Raw genomic sequence first — 21,359 nt, 5'->3', positions numbered from 1 at the left:
CACGTATGTCCAGCCCATTGCCATTTCAGCTTGCTAATCTTTAGGGCTATGTCGGTTACTTTGGTTCTTTGACGGATTTCCTCATTTCTAAGTCGATCCATCAAAGAAACTCCGAGCATACACCTTTCCATAGCACGCTGAGCGACTTTGAACTTACGGACTAGACCTACGGTCTATGTCCACGTTTCGGCGCCATATGTCATGACCGGCAGCACGCAAGCCTTGAAGACTTTTGTTTTTAGGCATTGCGGGATTCCTGAGTTCAAGATATGACGGAGTTTTCCATACGCAGCCCAACCCAACTGTATGCGCCTATCAGCTTCCTTCTCAAAGTTGGCCCTACCTAGCTGAATAATTTGGCCTAGATAAGTGTATTCAGACACAACTTCGAGTACCGCGGATTCGACTATTACCGGTCCAGGAATGATATGGTCGTTGAACATGACCTTAGTTTTGTCCAGATTCATTCCTAGACCAACACGTCGTGACGCGGCATTCAGCTCACCCAGCATACAGCTGAGATCCTCCAGCGACTCTGCCATCATAACGATATCGTCTGCAAATCGGAGGTGTGAGAGATACTCGCCATTAACATTGATGCCGAGCTTACTCCAGTCCAGAGTCTTGAAGACATCCTCGAGAGCAGCAGTGAACAGTTTCGGCGATATAACGTCACCCTGTCGCACCCCTCTGTGAAGCTCAATCGGGTTTGTCTGCTGGTTTTGGATCTGGACTGTCATTTTGGCGGCTTTGTATAAACTCTTCAACACCTCAACGTACCGATAATCGACTAGGCATCGCTGTAAGGATTCCAGAACAGCCCAAGTTTCGACGGAGTCGAAGGCTTTTTCGTAGTCCACAAATGCGAGACACAGAGGACGATTGTATTCTTCAGTCTTCTGAATAACCTGTCTCAGCGTGTGGATGTGGTCTACCGTACTATAGCCTTTGCGAAACCCAGCCTGCTCCGGAGGTTGGAACTCGTCAAGTCTAGAGGCCAAGCGATTTGTAAGGACTCTCGAGAACAGCTTATAAATATGGCTAAGAAGTGAAATAGGCCTGTAGTTCTTGAGCAGAGCACGGTCTCCCTTCTTAAAGAAAAGAATGACAGTACCCTTGCTTCCGGTGTAGTAGTTTTTTGAATGACAGTATCGAACGTTGTGCATAATTGGTTGAGAACTGATGTACCACTTGCCTTCAACAATTCTGCACTGATTCCGTCATCCCCTGTAGCTCTGTTATTTCTAAGCTGTTCCAAAGCAGCCCTTATCTCCTCTATACTGACGTCGGGTATGTCTTCCGTATAGTGGCGGACTAAGGGGGCTCGGTGATCAATCTCTGGGTGGGCAAAGGGCTTGGGAGCCTGTGAGGCATAGAGACTACGATAGTAGCTCTCCACTTCAGTGAGGACTTCTGATCTTGATTCAACAATTCTTCCATCGGCAGTTTTGAGCTTCGTCAGATGGCTTCGGCCTAGTTGTTGTTGCCGTATAAACACTTTGGTGCCTTTGTTTTGTTGTATTGCCTCTTTAATCTTTATTGTGTTGAATTGGCGAAGGTCACGCCTAATCAGCTTTCTGATTTTAGTGTTTATAGTTTTTCCATCTGACGGAGTAGCATCTGCAGTTTCCCTTCGCTGTTTCATCAATAGCAGGGTCTCGTTGGAGAGTTTAGTCTCTTGGCCTTTTCTTCTATGCTGAAAGTATTTATTGCCCACTTCTCTTAGAATTTTCACCATTTCGTTCGTGCGCTTATCCACGTCGCAGTCAGTTTCCAACACGTCAAACCTGTTTTTGACTTCCAATTGGAAGTTATCTGGGGGCTCCAAGATTTGTTGCCTAGTTGGTCGCAAGCTAGACTTTACCATACGCGATCTCTCCAGCTTAATGTCGATATTTAGGGTGCCGCGTACCAGCCGGTGATCGCTGCCGGTCTTAACCCTATTGATCACGGTGACATCCCTAAATATGTGCCGCTTATTCGCTAAGATGAAGTCTATTTCATTTCTAGTCTTCCCGTCTGGGCTTTGCCAGGTCCATTTTCTGTGGAGTCCTTTCTTGAAGAACGAATTCATCAAGAAAAGCCCCCGCATCTCGAGAAAATTTACCAGCATTTGACCTCGGGCATTCCTAGAGCCAACACCGTGGGGTCCTAATACAGGCTCTCCACATTCTTGTATCCCTACTTTTGCGTTGAAATCCCCCGTCACTACGGTATAATGGGTCTTGGTTGTGCGTTCGATGGCTCTTACGATATCATCGTAAAAGACCGCGCAAACTTCGTCAGAGTATGTCGATGTGGGAGCGTATACTTGCACAACTTTTATTGAGTATCTACTGTTTAGTTTTAGTACAAGATACGCAACCCGCGACGACACACTACTGACTTCCGTAATGTTGTTGACAAGGGATTTGTGGACAAGGAAACCAACGCCGCCTTGCGAGAGCTGTTCTCCTTCTCGATAGAAGAGCATGTTCCCTGAAGCTAGGGTTTCGCAACCCTCTCCCTCTCTTCGGGTTTCCGATAGACCAATAATATGCCAATTTATTGCGCTCAATTCTGTCTCCAGCTCTTCGAGATGTTCAGTTTTCAGCAATGTCCGTGTATTATACGCGCCAAGGTACAGTCGTTTATGGCAGCCGGATCGCACCGGGGGATTCTTAGCACCCCCTGCCCCACCGTTACCGTGGCCGCTGCCGTAACCAGGAATAGCGGGGCTGCCCGGGACTGGGGGCCGTTCATTTTTTGCTTTGTCCATTGGGAGGGTTATGCCAGTAGTCACCACGCTTGGCAGGCGGGTTGGTGACCGCAGTACTATGTCCTTTCCTCAGGGCATGCTGCTGCCCATGTCCTGACTTGTTTGTATTTACAGACATAGCTTATTATGGATGGTTACACCGCCATCGGTCGGTCGCCAGGGCCTCGTCCGTTAGCTAGCAGGGTGCACCACGAGCAGGTGAGGTTGGCTATTGAGTAGCTGTGATGCCATTGCTACCCCTTACAACCCTGTTTAATGAGTAAAGTAAATATATCTGGAAAATGCTCAATGGGTATTTGAGTTTCGAATATTATTTTTGATCAAGCTAACAGACCCGATTTAATAGTTTAGGAAGATGGAGGGGAATAAACATTTTACGCAGCGATTTGGCTAATGGCTATGCAATGCTAATATCAATGAGAGACGGTAACCACTCACCATCAGGTGGATCATAATAAAATGCCGTCTGGCTGCAAAGGCAAAAAAAACGTAGGTACTTTAAGTTTCCTCACTTTGTACAGAGTAGAAACATGGAAGACACTAGCTCGAGAAAGGTAGAGAGGTAATTTATCCAAAATCTGGTGCTGGAGGCGATTGCTACAGACCTTGGATCGCCGAGCGCATCAATTCTGTTGATGCGTCTGAGCGGAGTTCAGCAATAAAAATGGCTGATCACAGTTGAGAATACGGAGGGCGAGAGAACGAGAGGACGGCCTCCAACCTGATTACGGACTCATCTTCACCCAAGTTCAGAAGGTGGTCTGAAGGGCCATGGACAGGAACCGATAGAGGTGGATTATCCAAGTTTCTATTTATTTATTTTTATTGCATAGATGGCTAGACGAGCTCACAGCCCACCTGGTGTTAAGTGGTTACCGGAGCCCATAGACATCTACAACGTAAATGCCGCCACCCACCTTGAGATAAGAGTACAATCTGCGAGCCGATGTGAATAATCTTAATTGTTGTCATTTATCACCTTAAAAACATTATAAATAATATCAATGGTATATTTATTTTATGCACAAAATTGTGTATTGATTAGTGTTCTTTAAAAATACTGTTTAAAATTAATTTTCAAAAGCGCCATCTAACGGTGAATGTATTAACTAGATGCATTTCAATAACAATTACAGTCATTTTATTGGAAACGATTATTAATTAGGTGTATTCCCTTACAGAAAATGTATAACTGTTTTTCTTTTAATTCACAGTATCTAATTATCATTCCTAGTCCCGCATAATTTTAATTTCATTGATTTCATTACGTCTGTTCGCAGTAGTATCACTGTCGTGCCAAGAGATGGTGCTAGTGTCTTAAAGCCGTTGGTTACTTTGTATTAAATCGTTTAGCTGAAAACAAATTTAGATAAAAATATCCTTTGCCAATTAATGTAATACTTACAAGACAATAAAAATAATTAATTCTACATTTACTTTTATTATTAGAGTATATAGTTGACCTTTTCCTTTTTAATGTAAATTTTTAGATGTTAAGAATGTGAATGCTCTCTAAAAACGATAATACTGCGAAACTAGCTGCCGAAGTTTTTTGATCAAAGTCCAAAATGTCAACAAAAATAGGATTGTGCTCACATACAAAATGGCAACAAAATATCGAACAAATTGTAAAATATACATAAGTGTAAAATATACATACCTACGTGCGTATGTATATATATATATATATATATATATATATATATATATATATATATATATATATATATATATATATATATATATATATATATATATATATATATATATATATATATATATATATATATATTTGATTTTTTTTTACTGCTTGAGTGTGTGGACGAGCTCACAGCCCACCTGGTGTTAATTGGTTACTGGAGCCCATAGGTAACTATTTATTAATCTGTGCTCATAGACATCTACAATTTAAATGCCGCCACTCACCATGAGATATAAGTTCTAACGTCTCAGTATAGTTACAACGGCTGCCCCACCCTTCAAACCGAGACGGTTCCAGATCTCTGACGGCGCACAATGAAGAAGAAAAGTTTAAATGTTGCTTACTTACGTACTCATATACACTACATAAATGGAAAATAATGTATGATATTAAATTTGACGAATTGAATTTGGCAGCACACTAGAGTGCTGTGGTACAGTAATTGAGACACACTGCGACAGATGTTTGAATCTGGCTTACGAAATTTTGAAAATAAGCTTGCGTATATACTAGCTCTGAACAACGACATGAACATCGCATTTCTTAATATCATTTCATTAAGTCCGAGATTCCGTACACTATACAGTTGTCGTGGTCACATTAAACCATCATCACACACATCATGTGTTTTTTTAATATCACCAGTCTGACGGTGGTTGATTACCGTTGCATTTACCCAGGGTATACCGTTGAAACAGCGGCTATAAACTCTTTTGTCTGACGATTCCCGGCAATGGAAGAACGAAGCAACGGAAAATAATATTTCACAGAGATAATATAAAAACATACATCTGTACAATGTAAAATTAGTATGTAATAACTTTCCAAATTGTTATTTTATAGATTACTTTGGTTCTAGTTATAATAAAAATAAGTATATAATATGCCAAAAAATAAACTACATTATAGATAGTATAGATTATGATACGAAATACTTGTCATTGAAAAACAATAAAAATAGTACGTTACACACAATTGAAATAAAAAATGATACTTTAGGTAATTTAACTAAAAATAATTCAAGATATACTCAAAGAACTATACTGGACTACTTTAAAAAAATAAATATACAAACCATTAATTGTACGAGTATACAAGCATTACCAACAAATAATAATTTATTTTTTCGTAAATAATAAAGAACGTAATATAGATTGTAAACTAACACTATTGCATCAAAACATAGCTGGGATATTAGGAAAAATAGATTTACTTAAAATTACTTTAGATGAGCTTTATAGTCAGAATACTGATATAGATATACTATGCTTCAGCGAAACATTCCTCAAAGTAGGGGAAGAATCTAAACTGGTATTAAGAGGATATAATATAGCTAACTTTTATTCAAGGAGTAAACAAAGAAGGGGTGGAGTAGCAATACTATGTAAAGATTACATAAGCTCTAAACCTATCTTGTGGTTAAGAGACTTAGCATTAGAGTTTTCCTTTGAATGCTGTGGTATAGAGATTCCGGAATACAAATGTATAATTATATGCATCTATAGAACACCAAATTCAAGAGTACAAATATTTTTAGATAAAATCGAAATTGTATTAAGCACAATTCGTAATAAAACAAATAAGAAAATTATTGTCTGTGGTGATTTTAATATAAATTTATTAAAAAGCTCCAATGTATTAAATGAATATAAAAGAATAACACAAAATCACAGATTTAATATTCACATTAACGAACCTACCCGACAAAATGCGTGCTTAGATCAAATAATAAGCAATGTTAGTGAAGCAGAAGGCAAAATACATTCCCTGGGATTATCAGACCATGAAACTGGACAAACAGTCTGTATTCCTGTGAAATATGTAAAAAAACCACAAAAGATATATTACATTAGAAAACGGGACTTTGATGAATATAATATTAATAAATTTATAGAATACGTAGCTTCCTTGTCCTGGACAGAGGAATGTGAGATGACTGATTTAAATGCAGCATTTAATTCATTTCATGATCATATTGTTCTACTCTATAACTTATGCTTTCCTTTCAGAAAAATTAAAATTGATAACAATAAAAGCCAAAAAACGCTATGGATTACTACAGGTATAAAAAAATCATGCGTAAGTAAAAGGAAACTCAGATATTCATATATAAAGAATAAAACTACTAGTTCAAAAATTAAATATAAAAAATACAATAAAATATTAAAATCATGCATAATTACAGCTCAAAAAATTAGAAACGAACATCATATAAATAAATCTAGTAATATATGTCGGACATCGTGGAATATTATAAAGCAAAATGACAACAAAATTAATTCAAATAACAAAAGCAATATTAAACAAATTTTACATAATGGCAGAGTAATCACTGACACTACAGAGATAGCTAGCATATTTAACAATTATTACATTGAAATAACAAATGATGAAAACAAAAACTATAATAATATACAAGCAATAAATACACAAAACACAAATATATCTAGCTCAAGTATATTTTTAATGCCAGCTACATGTGAGGAAATTTATAAAACAATTCATTCTCTCAATAATACTAACTCAACAGGTTATGATGAACTTCCCACCTTTATACTAAAACAATGTGCAATAGCCATTACACCTATACTCTGTCATATTATCAATCTTTCATTAACTGAAGGTACATTTCCTGATAAATTGAAAATCTCAATAGTGAAACCTATATACAAAAAAGGACATAAGGAATGCATCAATAACTACCGACCGATTACTTTAATACCTATACTTGCAAAAATATTCGAAAAAATCATGCATTCTAGACTCACAACTTTTCTTAATAAATCTGAAGTTATAAAATCTGAACAACACGGTTTTCAAAAAGGCAAATCTACTACACTAGCAGCTTTTAAACTCATTAGTAAAATTACTGAAAATGTAGACAGAAAAATACCCACGGTTGGAGTTTTCTTTGACATGACCAAAGCCTTTGACTTTGTTGACCATAACATTCTTCTACGGAAGTGTAATAATTATGGCATTAGAGGGATAGCTGAAAAATGGCTTAGTAGTTATCTAAGCAACAGACAACAATATGTTGAAATTAGGGATATTGATAATAACAATGAAGAAGTGGCTTTTAAATCTTCATTAGCGTATAATAAAGTAGGTGTCCCACAAAGGAGCATTTTAGGACCGCTACTCTTTATCATTTATATAAATGATCTCCCAGAACACATACATTACCCATGCAGCTTATTTGCTGATGATATAGCCGTTGTAATCACCAAAGATGCCACACTAGATTTAAATGATGAGATAAATGCTACTGTTAGTAAGGTCATAGATTGGATGAATAAGAATAACTTAAAAGCTAATTTAGACAAAACGAGATATATACAATTCTATAATAGACACAAATTTATTAATAACTTAAATATAACTTATAATAATAACACACTAAATGAATGTAATAGCATAACATTTTTAGGATTAAATGTGGATAATCAATGTAGCTGGAATCTTCACATAGATATTACTTGTAGTAAAATTAATCGATTCTCATATGCACTTTGGCGACTTACAAAAATATGTAATTTAAAAACTGCATTACAGGCCTATCATGGATATGTCGCCTCAAATATCAGATACTGTATACCCCTCTGGGGAAATTCTAGTCACATAAATAGAGTGTTCATTGCACAAAAGCAATGTGTTCGTGCCATGTGCAATATTCATCCTCTGACTTCTTGTAAACCATTCTTCCAAAAACATAATATTTTAACTGTACCATCCATATATATACAAGAATGTTGTTTGTTTGTTAAAAAGCACCCACAATTTTATAAATCGTGTGGCGAGTACTGTCAATTTAATACAAGATACCCTACTAAACTAATGTTACCAAGTATAAATACTCGTTACTACCATACAAACTGTTATCCTATGACTATCAGAATATTTAATAAGATACCAAACAGCATAAGAGATCTTCCACTAACTCAATTTAAAAGAAAATTATATTTATGGCTGATAGATAAGGCTTATTATAGTGTGCAAGAATTTTTAAATGATAAGTGTTGTACATAATAAAATATTAGAATAAGAAGTGATAGAATGTAAAAATAGATAGATTTAGTAAATTTTGTGTTATAATTAATATAAAAATAAATTAAATTTTCGCATGCCTAAACAGGCGAAATATATGAAGCTATGTCCTATATCTTGTAAACTATATTTCTGGCGAATAAAGATTTTCTTTCTTTCTTTCTGTAATATATTATGTTCGTATAGAATACAGCATACTTATTCCAAACGGTACCCATAGCAGATACCATGATACATGCTAGTACAACTCGCAGTTATCCAATTTATTTGTAAATTACTTATGAATAAAGTAATTACTTGATCTTTAACGAAACGCTCATTAGAACACTCGAGGGAAATAAATATTGATTTTTTCTTACAGTCTTAACGAAATTGAAAAATTCACATTCCAAATTAAACATTTGAAGAGACACAATATCTGGATGTTTGATCAGCTATCCTTGTTTTACAACCACCAAGGAGTGAGATGGAATTAAATACCTCAATTTGCATTCCCATTTATTAAGTATTCGCTTCACAGCTTGGAACGTATCGTATTTATTTTTTATTTATAACATTCTCTTCTTCTTGTATATTAAGTACATCTCTCTTAGACATCTTATTGCTGATGGTGGCAAATAAGCTATTTATTATTGTGAACTATGTTTAGTCTTGTACAAATCTGACGCAGTATGTGCATCTAAGCTTATAACTCTGAGTTTTTATATTTATTTTTCTCTAATTGTGTCTTCTTCTTCTTCTTACTCGTAGGTATACTCCTGGCGGAGTGGTCGTGGTTATGTATCGTCTTATTGCTTGGTTGCGGTTTTTGCGAGGCTTCTCCATCTCTCTCTATTTGTGGCAGTGCGTGTATATTTAATAACGGAACACTTCTTAGATGATTTAATAAAGTCTATCCATCTTAAGCGTGTCTTAAGTGTGAGTGTATTAAAATTTATAATCATATTCACTTAGATTTTTACGAGTCCTAGACATAATCTGTTTGTGATTGGGAATTTTGGCTATATACGGTGCGTGCGGTTCGTAATCTGAGAATCTATTTAAACAGGAAAGCAATGTTTGTCCTGTACGCGTTTTAAAGCCATTAATCCAGCTGTGATAATATATTACTTGGGACTGTTGTCATTGATATTCCAGGAAGGGTTCAAATCAACACATACAAAGTTTATATGATTTACGATGGACATCCGTCGGGTTTCACTCGTTTTTAATTAAACATATTTGGTATTCGGTCTCTAATTACATTTTTGCTGTGTGTGAATGACGATATGAGAGAGAGAGGAGTGAGTGTTGAGCTGACGGCTGATAGAACAGAATGGAAGAGAAAAATTAGCTGTGCCGACCCCACCTAGTGGGATAAGGTGGAGAAAAAGAAGAAGGTGTCTGATTGCATTTGATCGTGTCATAAATTTGCAGCACTTTCTACATATGCACTATCCCAATTTAGGGGTAGGTTAATGTAGTAATTTTAATACAGAAACATCTAGATTTTAAGGCTATAAAAAGCTCATGAAATTTAACGCATACTTTTCTTGAAATATATATATATATATAATTACACAAAGATTTTAATCGTTATACGTGAGTGCTAGGAAAATTCCGACTTTATGTTAATGAGAGCCTGCGTGAAAATTTCTCAAAGCGTTTTCAGAGGTTGTTAACAAATTAAATCTTGTTTATTGCTTGATGAATTAATTTGAATATAATTGAAGATATTTACTTAAGAACTGAGATATGAAAAACAAAGTATTTTAATTGGTTTTGTAATTGGACAGGCTCACGTCCCCCCTGGTGACAAATAGTTATCTTCGCCTATAGACATCAATAATCTACACGTCGCCATCCCAAGATACCGTACCACCAATTCTTAAAAGTTTACAAACATTAAAATATATACTGTCTGTCATGTACTACTATTTATATACATAGTACTCTTTGTCTTGTCTCCTCTCTTGTCTACTCTTAGTGCTCTTTGTCTGGCTTTTATTATCTATACCTAGTCCAGCTATGTTGATATGTTACAAATGAAAAAGCAATTTTTTTTAAATGAAGTAATGTAATATTATTAAAATGTATATCTTTATTAAGGTCTCAACAAAAAAAAAACTATTCGAAATGGCCACCTTTGTTTTTTTTTTTCCTACCTTTTTTCCTATCTATGCTGATAGTTCGTGCGTTGCGACCGTAGATAGTGGACGTCTCCGTGGTTGTTGTGGCATTATCGTTTCATTTAAGTTTAAATTTATTAATTTTAAATTGTGATTGGTCGTTTTCAATTCATCGGTGGCTCCTTGTTCTTCATTAACGTTTTTAACAGCTGACTCCGCCTTTTGGGCGGTGTAACAGAGATAGAAGCTTGGTAAGATACGCCTTAGCTTTCTTATTGTGGCTGCTTCTCGCTTGAGCCTGCCTGTGGGTGCTTGTTTGCTTGACACGCGTGTGCGCTTTGAGTGTGTCGAGTCGAAGAAATTACAAACATTCAAAAAAGTACTCGGGCGGCCGGGCGTGAACTTGCGTCGCTGGACCTGCGTTTGGTCGTCGCCCTGTTGCTCCAACAATTAACTGAACTCACCTGCTAAATTATACATTGCCTTCATATTACTTTGAATCTAATCTCGTAATTTATAATTTATTATGGAGTACACCTGCTGTAATAAAGTGGTCAATACTCGTGACAATAAGAAGTCAACCTTGGTGTGTACAGTGTGTAGAAATTATTATCATATCGGCTGTGTTTTTCCTGCAAAAAAGGATTGGACGCCGGATTCAGAATTTAAGTCTACATGGATATGTCTTAATTGTGCGACTAGATCACGCACTGTTAATGATGACACTCCTGTCCGAGGCAATGTGAGGCCTCGAGCACCTGATACATCCAATGTTACGATGAGACCGTTGCGTACTGGATCCAGGGTTCAGGGACACTATTCTTGAACTCAAGAGTGAAATCTCAACTCTTCGTGATAGTGTCTCCTTCATTAGTGACAAGTATGAAGCCATATCAAAAAGATTTCTTGAGTTTAATGACCATCTGAAAGTTATTCCAACACTCAAAAACGAGCTCAGTATACTGGATTCAAGAATACAATCCATTGATTCTCAATTCAACTTAAAAGAGCAGTGGAGCAGGAGATCTAATATAGAAATTCTGGGTATCCCCGAAAGGAAAGGCGAAAATCTAATAGAATTGGTCTCGAAAATTGCCGAGAAGGCGGGTTTTGCCTTGAATCCTCAGATAGACGTCGATTTTGTTACAAGGGTTGCGCCGATGGACAGAGGCAGTAGCAGATCAAAGCCAGTTATTCTTAGATTTGTATCCCGATATAGGAAGGATGACATGTTGGCTAAATTGCGGAGATTGAAGGAATTGAAATCTTCTGATATTGGATTCCCACATGATTCATCTAGGCTTTATTTTAATGACCACCTCACGAAAAATAATAAACTTTTGTTAAAAAACTTAAAAAATTTAGCCAAGGAAAAATTTTACAAATACGTGTGGGTACGTAATTGTACTATACTGGTGCGAAAAAACTATGTTAGTCCGCCAGTCGTGATTGCTTCCCAAGATGATTTAAAAAAAATTATATAGGTGTTTTCCTTATTATTATATTCATTGTTTTTAAAGCACATGCTATTTTTTGTAATGTAAAATATATCATAATTTTGTTTTTTTCTTTTCAAAAGTTGATGATCGGACTATTTCAGTTTTTTGAGAAACTTTTAAATGTTTTTTTAACTATTTTAATAACATTATTATGTAAGGCTTGTTATGATATAGCAACATACTTATTGTTTAGCATTGGAGAATTTTTTATATTGTTCGTTTGGAACTTTTACTCCTGGGGTGGGTGTTTGATTAATGTTGAGATCTATATTCTCGTTTGTGTAGATACTTATGTATTGACATGTCAATTATTATGCTGTGGTTTGAGCCGTGGACTATTAATACTGTTGGTTAATTATTTATATGATCTATTTTTTCTCTCTCTCTCTAATGGCTAATTTAAAGATTTTTTACCAGAACGTTCGTGGTTTACGTAGTAAAACTAATTTGTTTTATAGAAACATTATTTTATGTGATAATGATATTATATGTCTTAGTGAGACATGGTTAATGCCGGGTATTTATGACTCGGAGTTGTTTGATGAGCGTTTTGTTGTTTACCGTTGCGATCGGAACTATAACTCTCGAAATGATTCTTTGGGTGGCGGGGTACTTATTGCTGTGCGTAGAGGAATTACCGTTTTTAATTTAACCTGTCTCCCTTCCAACAGAAACCGATCAGCTGATATTATTTCGATAAAAATAAATATTAAGCACAATAACGTTGGTAAACTACTCCATCTTTACTGTTGCTATTTTCCTCAATGTTCCTCTCAGTTTGAAGATGAAATTGGTTTTTTTGAGGATATTTCTGACACAATTATTACTAATCCCGGTGACGAATTTTTGTGCGTCGGCGATTTCAATATAAGGAATGCTTCTTGGGAGCTGATCGGTGTTGATGGACCTGCTAGACTCTTGAATGGTGATCGGTGGGACTCACTTGTCTTTGGTCTTTCTAATTTTTTAGCTTTTAATAGTTTTAAACAATTTAATTCGATTTCTAATATAAATAAAAGATGCTTAGATTTAGTAATAAGTAATTGTGCTTGTAAGGTTGTTCGTTCGTCCCTTCCTCTTGTATCTGAGGATGATCATCATCCAGCCTTAGATATTCAGATTCAGGGGTTAGACGTGAGACCCCTACGTTCTCCTGGCCGGTCCATATTGCTTTTCCATAAAAGTGACTACACTATTATTAACGAGGAACTTTCGAAAATTGATTGGAAACAATCTTTTATGAATTTAGATGTCGACATGGCCGTGGGCATGTTTCATGAAATCTTAGACAAGATTATTTCTGATAATGTGCCTGTGAAGGTCGTAAGAGGTAACTCCAATTTCCCTTACTGGTACTCCTCTGCTTTAATCAAGTTGATTAAAGAAAAAAGAAAATTTCATAGGAAATGGAAATGTTATGGTCGATTGGCCGACTATTCAAGTTTTTCTGTTCTTCGTAAAAGACAAAAAGCCTTAAAAATTTGCTGTTACAATGCACACATAAGAAAGTGTGAGGATGATATCTTGAAGTGCAGTAAGCAATTTTGGAGATTTGTTAAATCCAAGAGGAGTGCTGGGGATTTTCCTAACGAATTGTTCTTAAATGATAGGTGCTCATCTGATGGTTCTGAAATATGTAATTTATTTAATGTTCATTTTGGTTCTGCCTTTTTAACTAACAATACACAGTCAGCATCATCGTTAAGTTATACCCCTGCTTCTTGCGACCTTAACTGTGTAGATATTTCTTCATTTTTTATTTCGGTGGGTAAAGTCAAGCAATATTTAAAAAATCTTGATATTTCCAAGGGTGCTGGTCCGGATGGTATTCCGCCTGTTTTTTTGCGACAATGTTACGCTCAGCTGTGTTACCCTTTGCATCTTCTTTTTAATCACTCATTATCAACTGGTGTTATGCCCCGTATTTGGAAGCGGTCGTTCGTGGTGCCAGTCTTTAAGAGCGGTGATAAACATAACATAGCTAACTACAGACCAATTTCTAAAATTTGTGCCATCCCTAAGATGTTTGAACGTATAGTTTATGATTTTTTATTTCCATTGATTAGGCCTCATATTATAGAGCAACAACATGGTTTTATAAGCCATAGATCTACTGAGACAAACCTCTGTGAGTTTTTGGATTATGTATTGAGCTCCATGGAGGATGGTCATCAGGTTGATGTGGTGTACACGGATTATTCCAAAGCGTTCGATCGAATAAATTTTGACATTTTGATTAAGAAATTGCATGGACTTGGGGTCCACGGTGATTTGCTGCGGTGGCTTGAGTCTTATGTTAGAGATCGCAGTCAGGCTGTGACTTTCAATGGTTTTTGTTCATCATTTGCACCTGTTCCCTCGGGAGTTCCTCAGGGCTCTCATCTCGGTCCTATGTTATTTAATATATATGTCAATGACGTTTCGAATGTTTTCAGGAAATCCAAATTCATTATGTACGCTGATGACAAAAAAGTATATAAAGTTATAAAGTCCTTAAACGACTGTTTGGAATTACAGGATGATTTGAACAACTTATTTGTTTACTGTCAAAATAACTTACTCACAGTGAATACTAATAAGTGTACTATTATAACATTCTCACGTGGAAGATCGAATATCTTGTATGACTATTCTATTAATGGTCAAACTTTGGTACGCACCACCGTTGTTCGTGATTTGGGTATTTATTTGGATTCCAGTTTGATTTTTGATTTTCATGTTAATGAAATAGTAAATAAGGCTTTTCGAATGTTAGGCTTCATACTTAGAGTTGGTAAAGACTTTAAAAGACCATCTACTTTGATTCTGTTGTACAACAGTTTTGTACGGTCTATATTGGAATATGGCTCCGTCACATGGAACCCCCAATATAATATTTATATTCAGCGACTAGAAAGAGTCCAAAAAAAGTTTTTTAAGCATCTTTTATACCATTGTCGTCGCTTTAACTCTCCAGAACCGACAGAATTTGTCTCTCTAGTCGATCGCAGGCTACTGAGGGATCAAATGTTTTTATATAAAATAATAAATAACGAGATTGATTCTAGCTATCTTCTTTCCAAAATTTCATTTAAATGTAGTCGTATTTCCGCGCGTTCTAAACAGACCTTCCACATGTCCACGGCTCGAACGAAATATGCTTCTAACTCTTTTGTCCGTAGATCTTGTAGGTTGTATGATGCTAAGTTCTCTAATGCTGATATCTTTTACTTGTCACTTGTAGCATATAGAAAAGCTGTTTTGGAGTGTTTATAGGGTGATTTGGCCTGATAAGTGTTGTAGTTTTATAGTGTGAGTTAATGTATAAAATGATATGTGCGTATTGTGTTGCTTTTGTTTTATTGTAATTTAAATTTCTAAATTTCTCTTCTTGTTCACTGTCTACTTATATGTGATTTTGATTGTGGAAACATATTTGGTTATTGTTTTAGCTATCTTTTTTTAACTAACTTTTTTTTAACTATTGTATGTTTTGTATTGTACTGTTTGTTTCCCAAATAAATAAATAAATAAATAAATAGCTTTGAGAGGCTATTTCAGCTTCACCCTAACGTGTGTAGGTGAGCTCACGGGGCTCAAACCGGAGTGTTGCTAACACTGACCCTAGCAAGAGCAGTGCTTCGCAGAATCTACCACCGGATTGGAAACGTGACCCACTGAGAAGATCCGGCGAGAAACTCAGTGGGTTGTATCTATGGGTTAATTCGCTCGTCGAGCCCTTCGTTGCAAGCGACGGGTTCGACGAGGACGGTGACCGGTGCTTGTCGTGCCTAAAAGCACCGTTAATGGATCAGAGGATACGTAATGACGTGTTAACCTTTGGCTTTTATACAGGCCTTTAATATGTTTGGCCACGAATCTATAGATTTACGCACTGTTTCCAAGGGAAATTTCGCAACTGCTTGGTGCAAAAAAAATTTAAGAGACTAAATTCGCCATTTAGAGCAGGCGATGTGCTCTAAAACTTACGATAATTTGAAGTCTATAGGTTTGAGATATGGGCTAGATGAGAGCCAGTCTTCAGCTCTTATAAAGTCCAGAACATTGGTTTCAATTTAGGCTTGGGTAGTTCGTGCCTTATGACCAGGTGCAGAGTCCTGCTAGTACATTTAAAAAAAATATATTGCTGAGAGGTTTTACAACAAGATCCAAGACTGTATCTTGATACACTTTGGCTGAAGTTTTTACTCCTTTTTCACAAAAATGTAGTTTTGTGACTCTTTAATAAAACACGCCCTACCAAACAATCACTGACGCAGGATGATGACCACGTTGTACCTTTCCCACTACTTGAGCAGCTTCTTTAGAACTGTGAGCATAGAATTTATCATTTCGCTTATTGTAGTGTTCTTCAATCGTGAATTTTTTTTCATCGGTAAAGAGGATATTTCTGTGCCTTTCACCTGCGTATCGCGACAGAAGGCGTTTTGATCGATCCACTCTATTTAAAAGTAAAGATTGATTTAGGGCATGTCCTGTATATAGTCGATAAGCACCGAGCTTCAGGTCTTATTTTATAATACGCGACAGAGTCCTAGCAGGAATCTTCATTCCTCGCCATAAGATTTTTTGTTTCCTCATGGCGCTTCGACGAATTCTGGCTATAAGAGCATTAACAGCGTTTATAGTTTTAATAGCACGCGGCCGCCCTGATTCTTTCTGGTCTTCGACAGACGAAGTGTTGTTGTATCTGTTGATAGTGCGATATACGAACATACGGCTGATACCAAGCTTTTGTTGTGTCTGGAATATGACCATCCATTTTGTGCAAGGGGATCACTGCAATCCTATTTTCTTCAACACTCCATTCCATCTTGTAATTTGATAATGAACACGAAAAAATATGTATTTAAAACGGCGCAAAATCGTAAAAGGTTTTTTTAAATAATATACCAAACCAAATGCAAAATAATAAAAAATGGAAAAAAGGAAATTTTTTATGTAACAGTATTTGTGACCAGACTAGTTATATGTATACACATATAAGTAAACGTATATAACCAAGTATGTCATTCTCTGATACCTATAGTCAATGGAATTCTAATTTGCGGCCGAATTTATATTAAATATGGCCTACGCTGGCCAAATCTTAAATAAAAAGGTATAGTCTAGTCAACAAGTTCAAAAACGTGTAAAATAGACATAAAGCTCCTAAAAATATGTACGATAGCTCATTGGATGCGGAATGATGTCTACAAAAATGTTTTTTAAGGGCTTATTAGCACATAAAAAATTGCGATTGTTATAAACAAAATAAGATTTAAAAAAAAAGGAATTTGGTTTTTCCTTAATAATTTCTAAAATAATGATATTTAAGGAATTTTGAAAAAAGATCCTGAAAGAGGAGGAAATTTCCAATAAAAAAATCCTAACTCCCGGAATTCTATCTCTATTATTTATAAATTTTTTTAACGCTGAAAATAGCGCTCCGCGAGGTCGTTACGGCATAGGCGCACCGTCTAAAAAGCCGGTATATCACCTAAAATAATTTTTTTATAGTATTAAATAACAATTTAAAAATTTGAATAAATTATGGTGTAATCTAAACACTTGAACGAAAAAAACCTCGGTGAAAAAAAAATTTTATGTCGATTTTTCAAAAATTTACACCATTGTTAATTAACTACCTTTTTTCCAATCTCTGTTTTTATAAATTACGGTATAAAAGTTTCAATAATTCATCTATAATTTTTTCCCTTCGTGGAGCTGTTATCATTTAAGTACTTAATAAAGAAATGCAAAAAAAAATTTTTAATCTTTATTATTTTGAAATTATAATTTTTTTTTATTTACAAAAAATTAAATTTCTAAAAAATGTTATGAAAAATAGTTTTTTTCCGTAATATCTTAATATTGCTGTTTTTTGCATCTACCATAGGTATTAATTAACATTTTAAAAAATTAATTACGCTATTTGTTAAAAATTGTTTATAAACAAAAAAACTATTTTGGGAATTTTTTTTAAAAAAAAAATTTACCGTCTTATTGTACAGGAGAAATATAATGATTTAAAAAAAAAAAAAATTTCTTAAGTAAATGTTTTAATTGTTTAAAATCGTTTTTTTCATATTTCAATTGTTTAAATATTTAGTTAAGAAATTTTTTTTTTTCTTAAAAATCATCATTGACTCTTTTCAGCGGATTGACAAACAAATACATTTTCTTATAAATAATTTCATTGTTTATTAACTTAACAATTTGTTATAAAAAAATAATATTTATCGTTATATTTTTTTTCGAAAACTACAAAAAGTTACAAAAACAACCATACATAACAAAATATAGAAAAAAAAAAATTGTATTTTTTATAGCATTTTTAGATATTATATTATTATGATAACTAGCTGACCCGGCGAACTTTGTTCCGCCTTAATGTCAATAAATAAGCAGATTTTTTTTTTATTGGAAAAAAATACAAAAAAAATTAAATTTCTACATCAATCATTCATAATTATTTCTGTATTTTAGTACATAGGTTGCTCTTCATTTAAGTACCTTGTGATACACGACATTTTTTGTTTTATTATCAGGCGCAAAAACAAACAACGCAGATGGTCTTCCGACCCGTGAACATGCCACGTATAATTGACCATGGGAAAAACATGAATGTTCTAGATTTAAACCACAAACTTTTAAGGATTGGCCTTGTGATTTGTTGATGGTCATGGCAAATGCAAGACGTATCGGAAATTGAAGTCTTTTAAATTCAAACGGCATATCGGTTGGGATCATCGGTATCCTCGGAATGAGAACTTCCTCACCTTTGAATTTTCCTATCATTATCGTAGCGTAAATTACATTGTTCATCAATTTTCTAACCACCAAACGCGTACCGTTGCACAGTTTTGGTTGGTTTATGTTTCGAAGCATGATTACTACGGAGCCAACCTTTAGGCGTAAATTGTGCGGTGGTAAGCCAGGCACGTCCAAAGAGTTTAAAAATTCAATTGGATAGTTGGTGGCTTCATCTTCATTTGTGACGCAGTCAATAGATTTGAATGAATGCATTGTTCCAATGATCTTATTTTGAATTATGTAGTTTAGGTCATCTACATCTTTATTCTTAGCCGCTAAAATTGCTCTCTCACTCATCCATTCATAATTTTTGTAGTTAGAAATAATTTCTGGAAATACATTGTTGATAAGTTCGTCTTTTGATGAGACAAAATTACAGAAATTATTTGGAAATGATATTAATCCGCTCGATTCATCGACAGGTACTTGACCATTACCGATAGTCAGCAATTGCTCCGAGAAATCTTCAGCAGATGCATATTTATCAGCAGCAGATGTATCATTAAGCAATGTAACTCTCATGTTTTTTGTCAGTTGCAGTTTCTTCACATGGCGCCATAGATTTGACGATTTGAGGCAAGCGTTTATTTCGTCGGCAGCCGTAGATCTTGGAATTACTGGCAGTATTTGGCGGAAATCGCCAGAAAGTAAAATCATTGCTCCTCCAAAACATCTCGAGTCATTGCGTAAATCTTTTAATGTTCGGTTAAGTGCTTCTAATGCACGTTTATGCGCCATTGTGCATTCGTCCCAGATGATGATTTTCGATACCGCTAAAACTTTGGCCATTGCTGAGTGTTTTGCAATATTACACGTTGGTTCTTCAATAGTTTGAAGATTTAACGGTAATTTGAATGCTGAATGAGCCGTACGGCATCCTTCTAACAATGTGGCTGCTATTCCAGAAGAAGCAACTGCAACCGCTATGTTAAATCTCGCCCGAACAGTTGCTAAAACTAATGACATGAGGAATGTCTTGCCAGTTCCACCAGGGGCATCTAGGAAATATAAACCACCATTTTCATCATCGATTGCCTTCATTAAAGTATCATAAACTTCCTTTTGTTGGTAATTCAACAGGGGTACCATCGTTTGAACTACTAAATCTAATTCCTGGTGATCATATTCACGTTCCCTTTCCAATTCTCGATTAAATGCGTCATTCATTTCACGATGTGGTGCTGGCATTCCTAACCTGATTAATAAATTACCGCACATGAGGTAACACATATCTTCGATCAAGAGTAAAGCACGATTATGTATCTCCTCATTCATCTCAATATCGTGATTTCTGGATCTGACACGAATTTGATGTAAAATATCTTCTGACATATTATCCTTGTATTTGTGCCACAGGTTACATGGGTTTGATGGAAAACATGTCGAAATTATGATAGCGAATAATGTGCGTATCTGACTTTGAGATGCAGAGATAATGGCTTCAGCGATTGTTGTATCCCAATGACTATCGTTTTCTAATAACTTCAATTCTTCACATGCAGCACGATATGTTGGGAATATTACACTATTAACAGTTCGTAGTGACTCAAATGACGTTGGCCCACGCACATTTACCAGCAACAACCGCAAATAGAAACATTCATTATTCTTTGGATGAACTGTATACATACGACCAAGAGCATCAGTAGAACGCACATCTGGATACCCAGGAACCGCATCGCCTTGCTTCCGGCTTTGAAAATTCTTCGATGAAGCATTCCAAGTATAATAACGTGGCATCTCCGAGTAAAGCAAAGTTCGTGCAAACTGATCGCTTTGGCAGATTGAAAAAAAACTGGTCAATGTAGTTGCTGGAGGTGTTTCAGCACGTTGCGTAGCATTCGAAGCCGTGAAATATACTCGTTGACCATTCTCCAGATGCACCGCCAAATGCGTAACAGTAGGATGACGTTCGTGAATGGGAAATGCGAATATACGCCAAATCGCTTCATTACAGTTCACATAACGACCAACTTGATAGCGTGAAATTTCATCGTTGGTATTCGAGGATTGCAATCCAAAAACCGCCATATCACTGCCTTTCGTGACATATTTGCAAATATATTTTATGGACTTAACTGAATTGCAGTATTCAACGTTGCAATGTGTCTTGAACGATTTAGAAATAAGTGGCGAATATGGAACAATCCAACTGTTGTCGACAACGAAATCCATTCTTTTCACTTTCGTTGTGACAGTTCGACCGTTGTCATCTGGTGATCGACACCGATACAGCGGATAACCATCAATGCCAATGACAGTCTCCGCCGTTAATTTCCGTGGATATCGTTTAGAGCACTTTCCATCGACCATGCAAGGTGATTGGGGATTGATGGCACCACACGGTCCATGAATCATATTAGTAGTAACAACATCATGTAGGTCTGGATCGACTTCATAATCAGGAATCTCAGCACATATGATATCATCTATTTGGTCAGGCTGAATTC

The 21,359-nt window shown here is 35.7% G+C and overlaps 1 protein-coding gene across 1 annotated transcript; it reads right to left on the bottom strand.

The window, feature by feature from the left end:
- Positions 1–16,400: 16,400 nt before the first annotated feature.
- On the bottom strand, positions 16,401–21,267 carry LOC101738826 (uncharacterized). The gene is made up of 2 exons (XM_062675083.1): positions 18,948–21,267; positions 16,401–16,423 (listed from the first exon to the last, which is right to left on the bottom strand). The coding sequence occupies exons 1-2, from the start codon at positions 21,265–21,267 to the stop codon at positions 16,401–16,403; spliced, it is 2,343 nt and encodes a 780-aa protein (XP_062531067.1).
- Positions 21,268–21,359: the final 92 nt, after the last annotated feature.

Source organism: Bombyx mori, chromosome 22 (assembly GCF_030269925.1).
Source record: "Bombyx mori chromosome 22, ASM3026992v2".
Taxonomy (NCBI): Eukaryota; Metazoa; Arthropoda; class Insecta; order Lepidoptera; family Bombycidae; genus Bombyx; species Bombyx mori.
The sequence above is the reverse complement of the archived record's forward strand: the minus strand, read 5'-3'. Positions and strand labels throughout refer to the sequence as shown.

Bases quoted from the DNA above. Each gene is read 5' to 3' on its own strand.
- LOC101738826 (XM_062675083.1), bottom strand. From the start codon at position 21,267: ATGATTCATGGACCGTGTGGTGCCATCAATCCCCAATCACCTTGCATG. The intron at 16,424-18,947 runs GTACGCGTTTGG...CTATGCTCACAG, and splicing joins CCAACCAAAACTGTGCAACG to TTCTAAAGAAGCTGCTCAAG.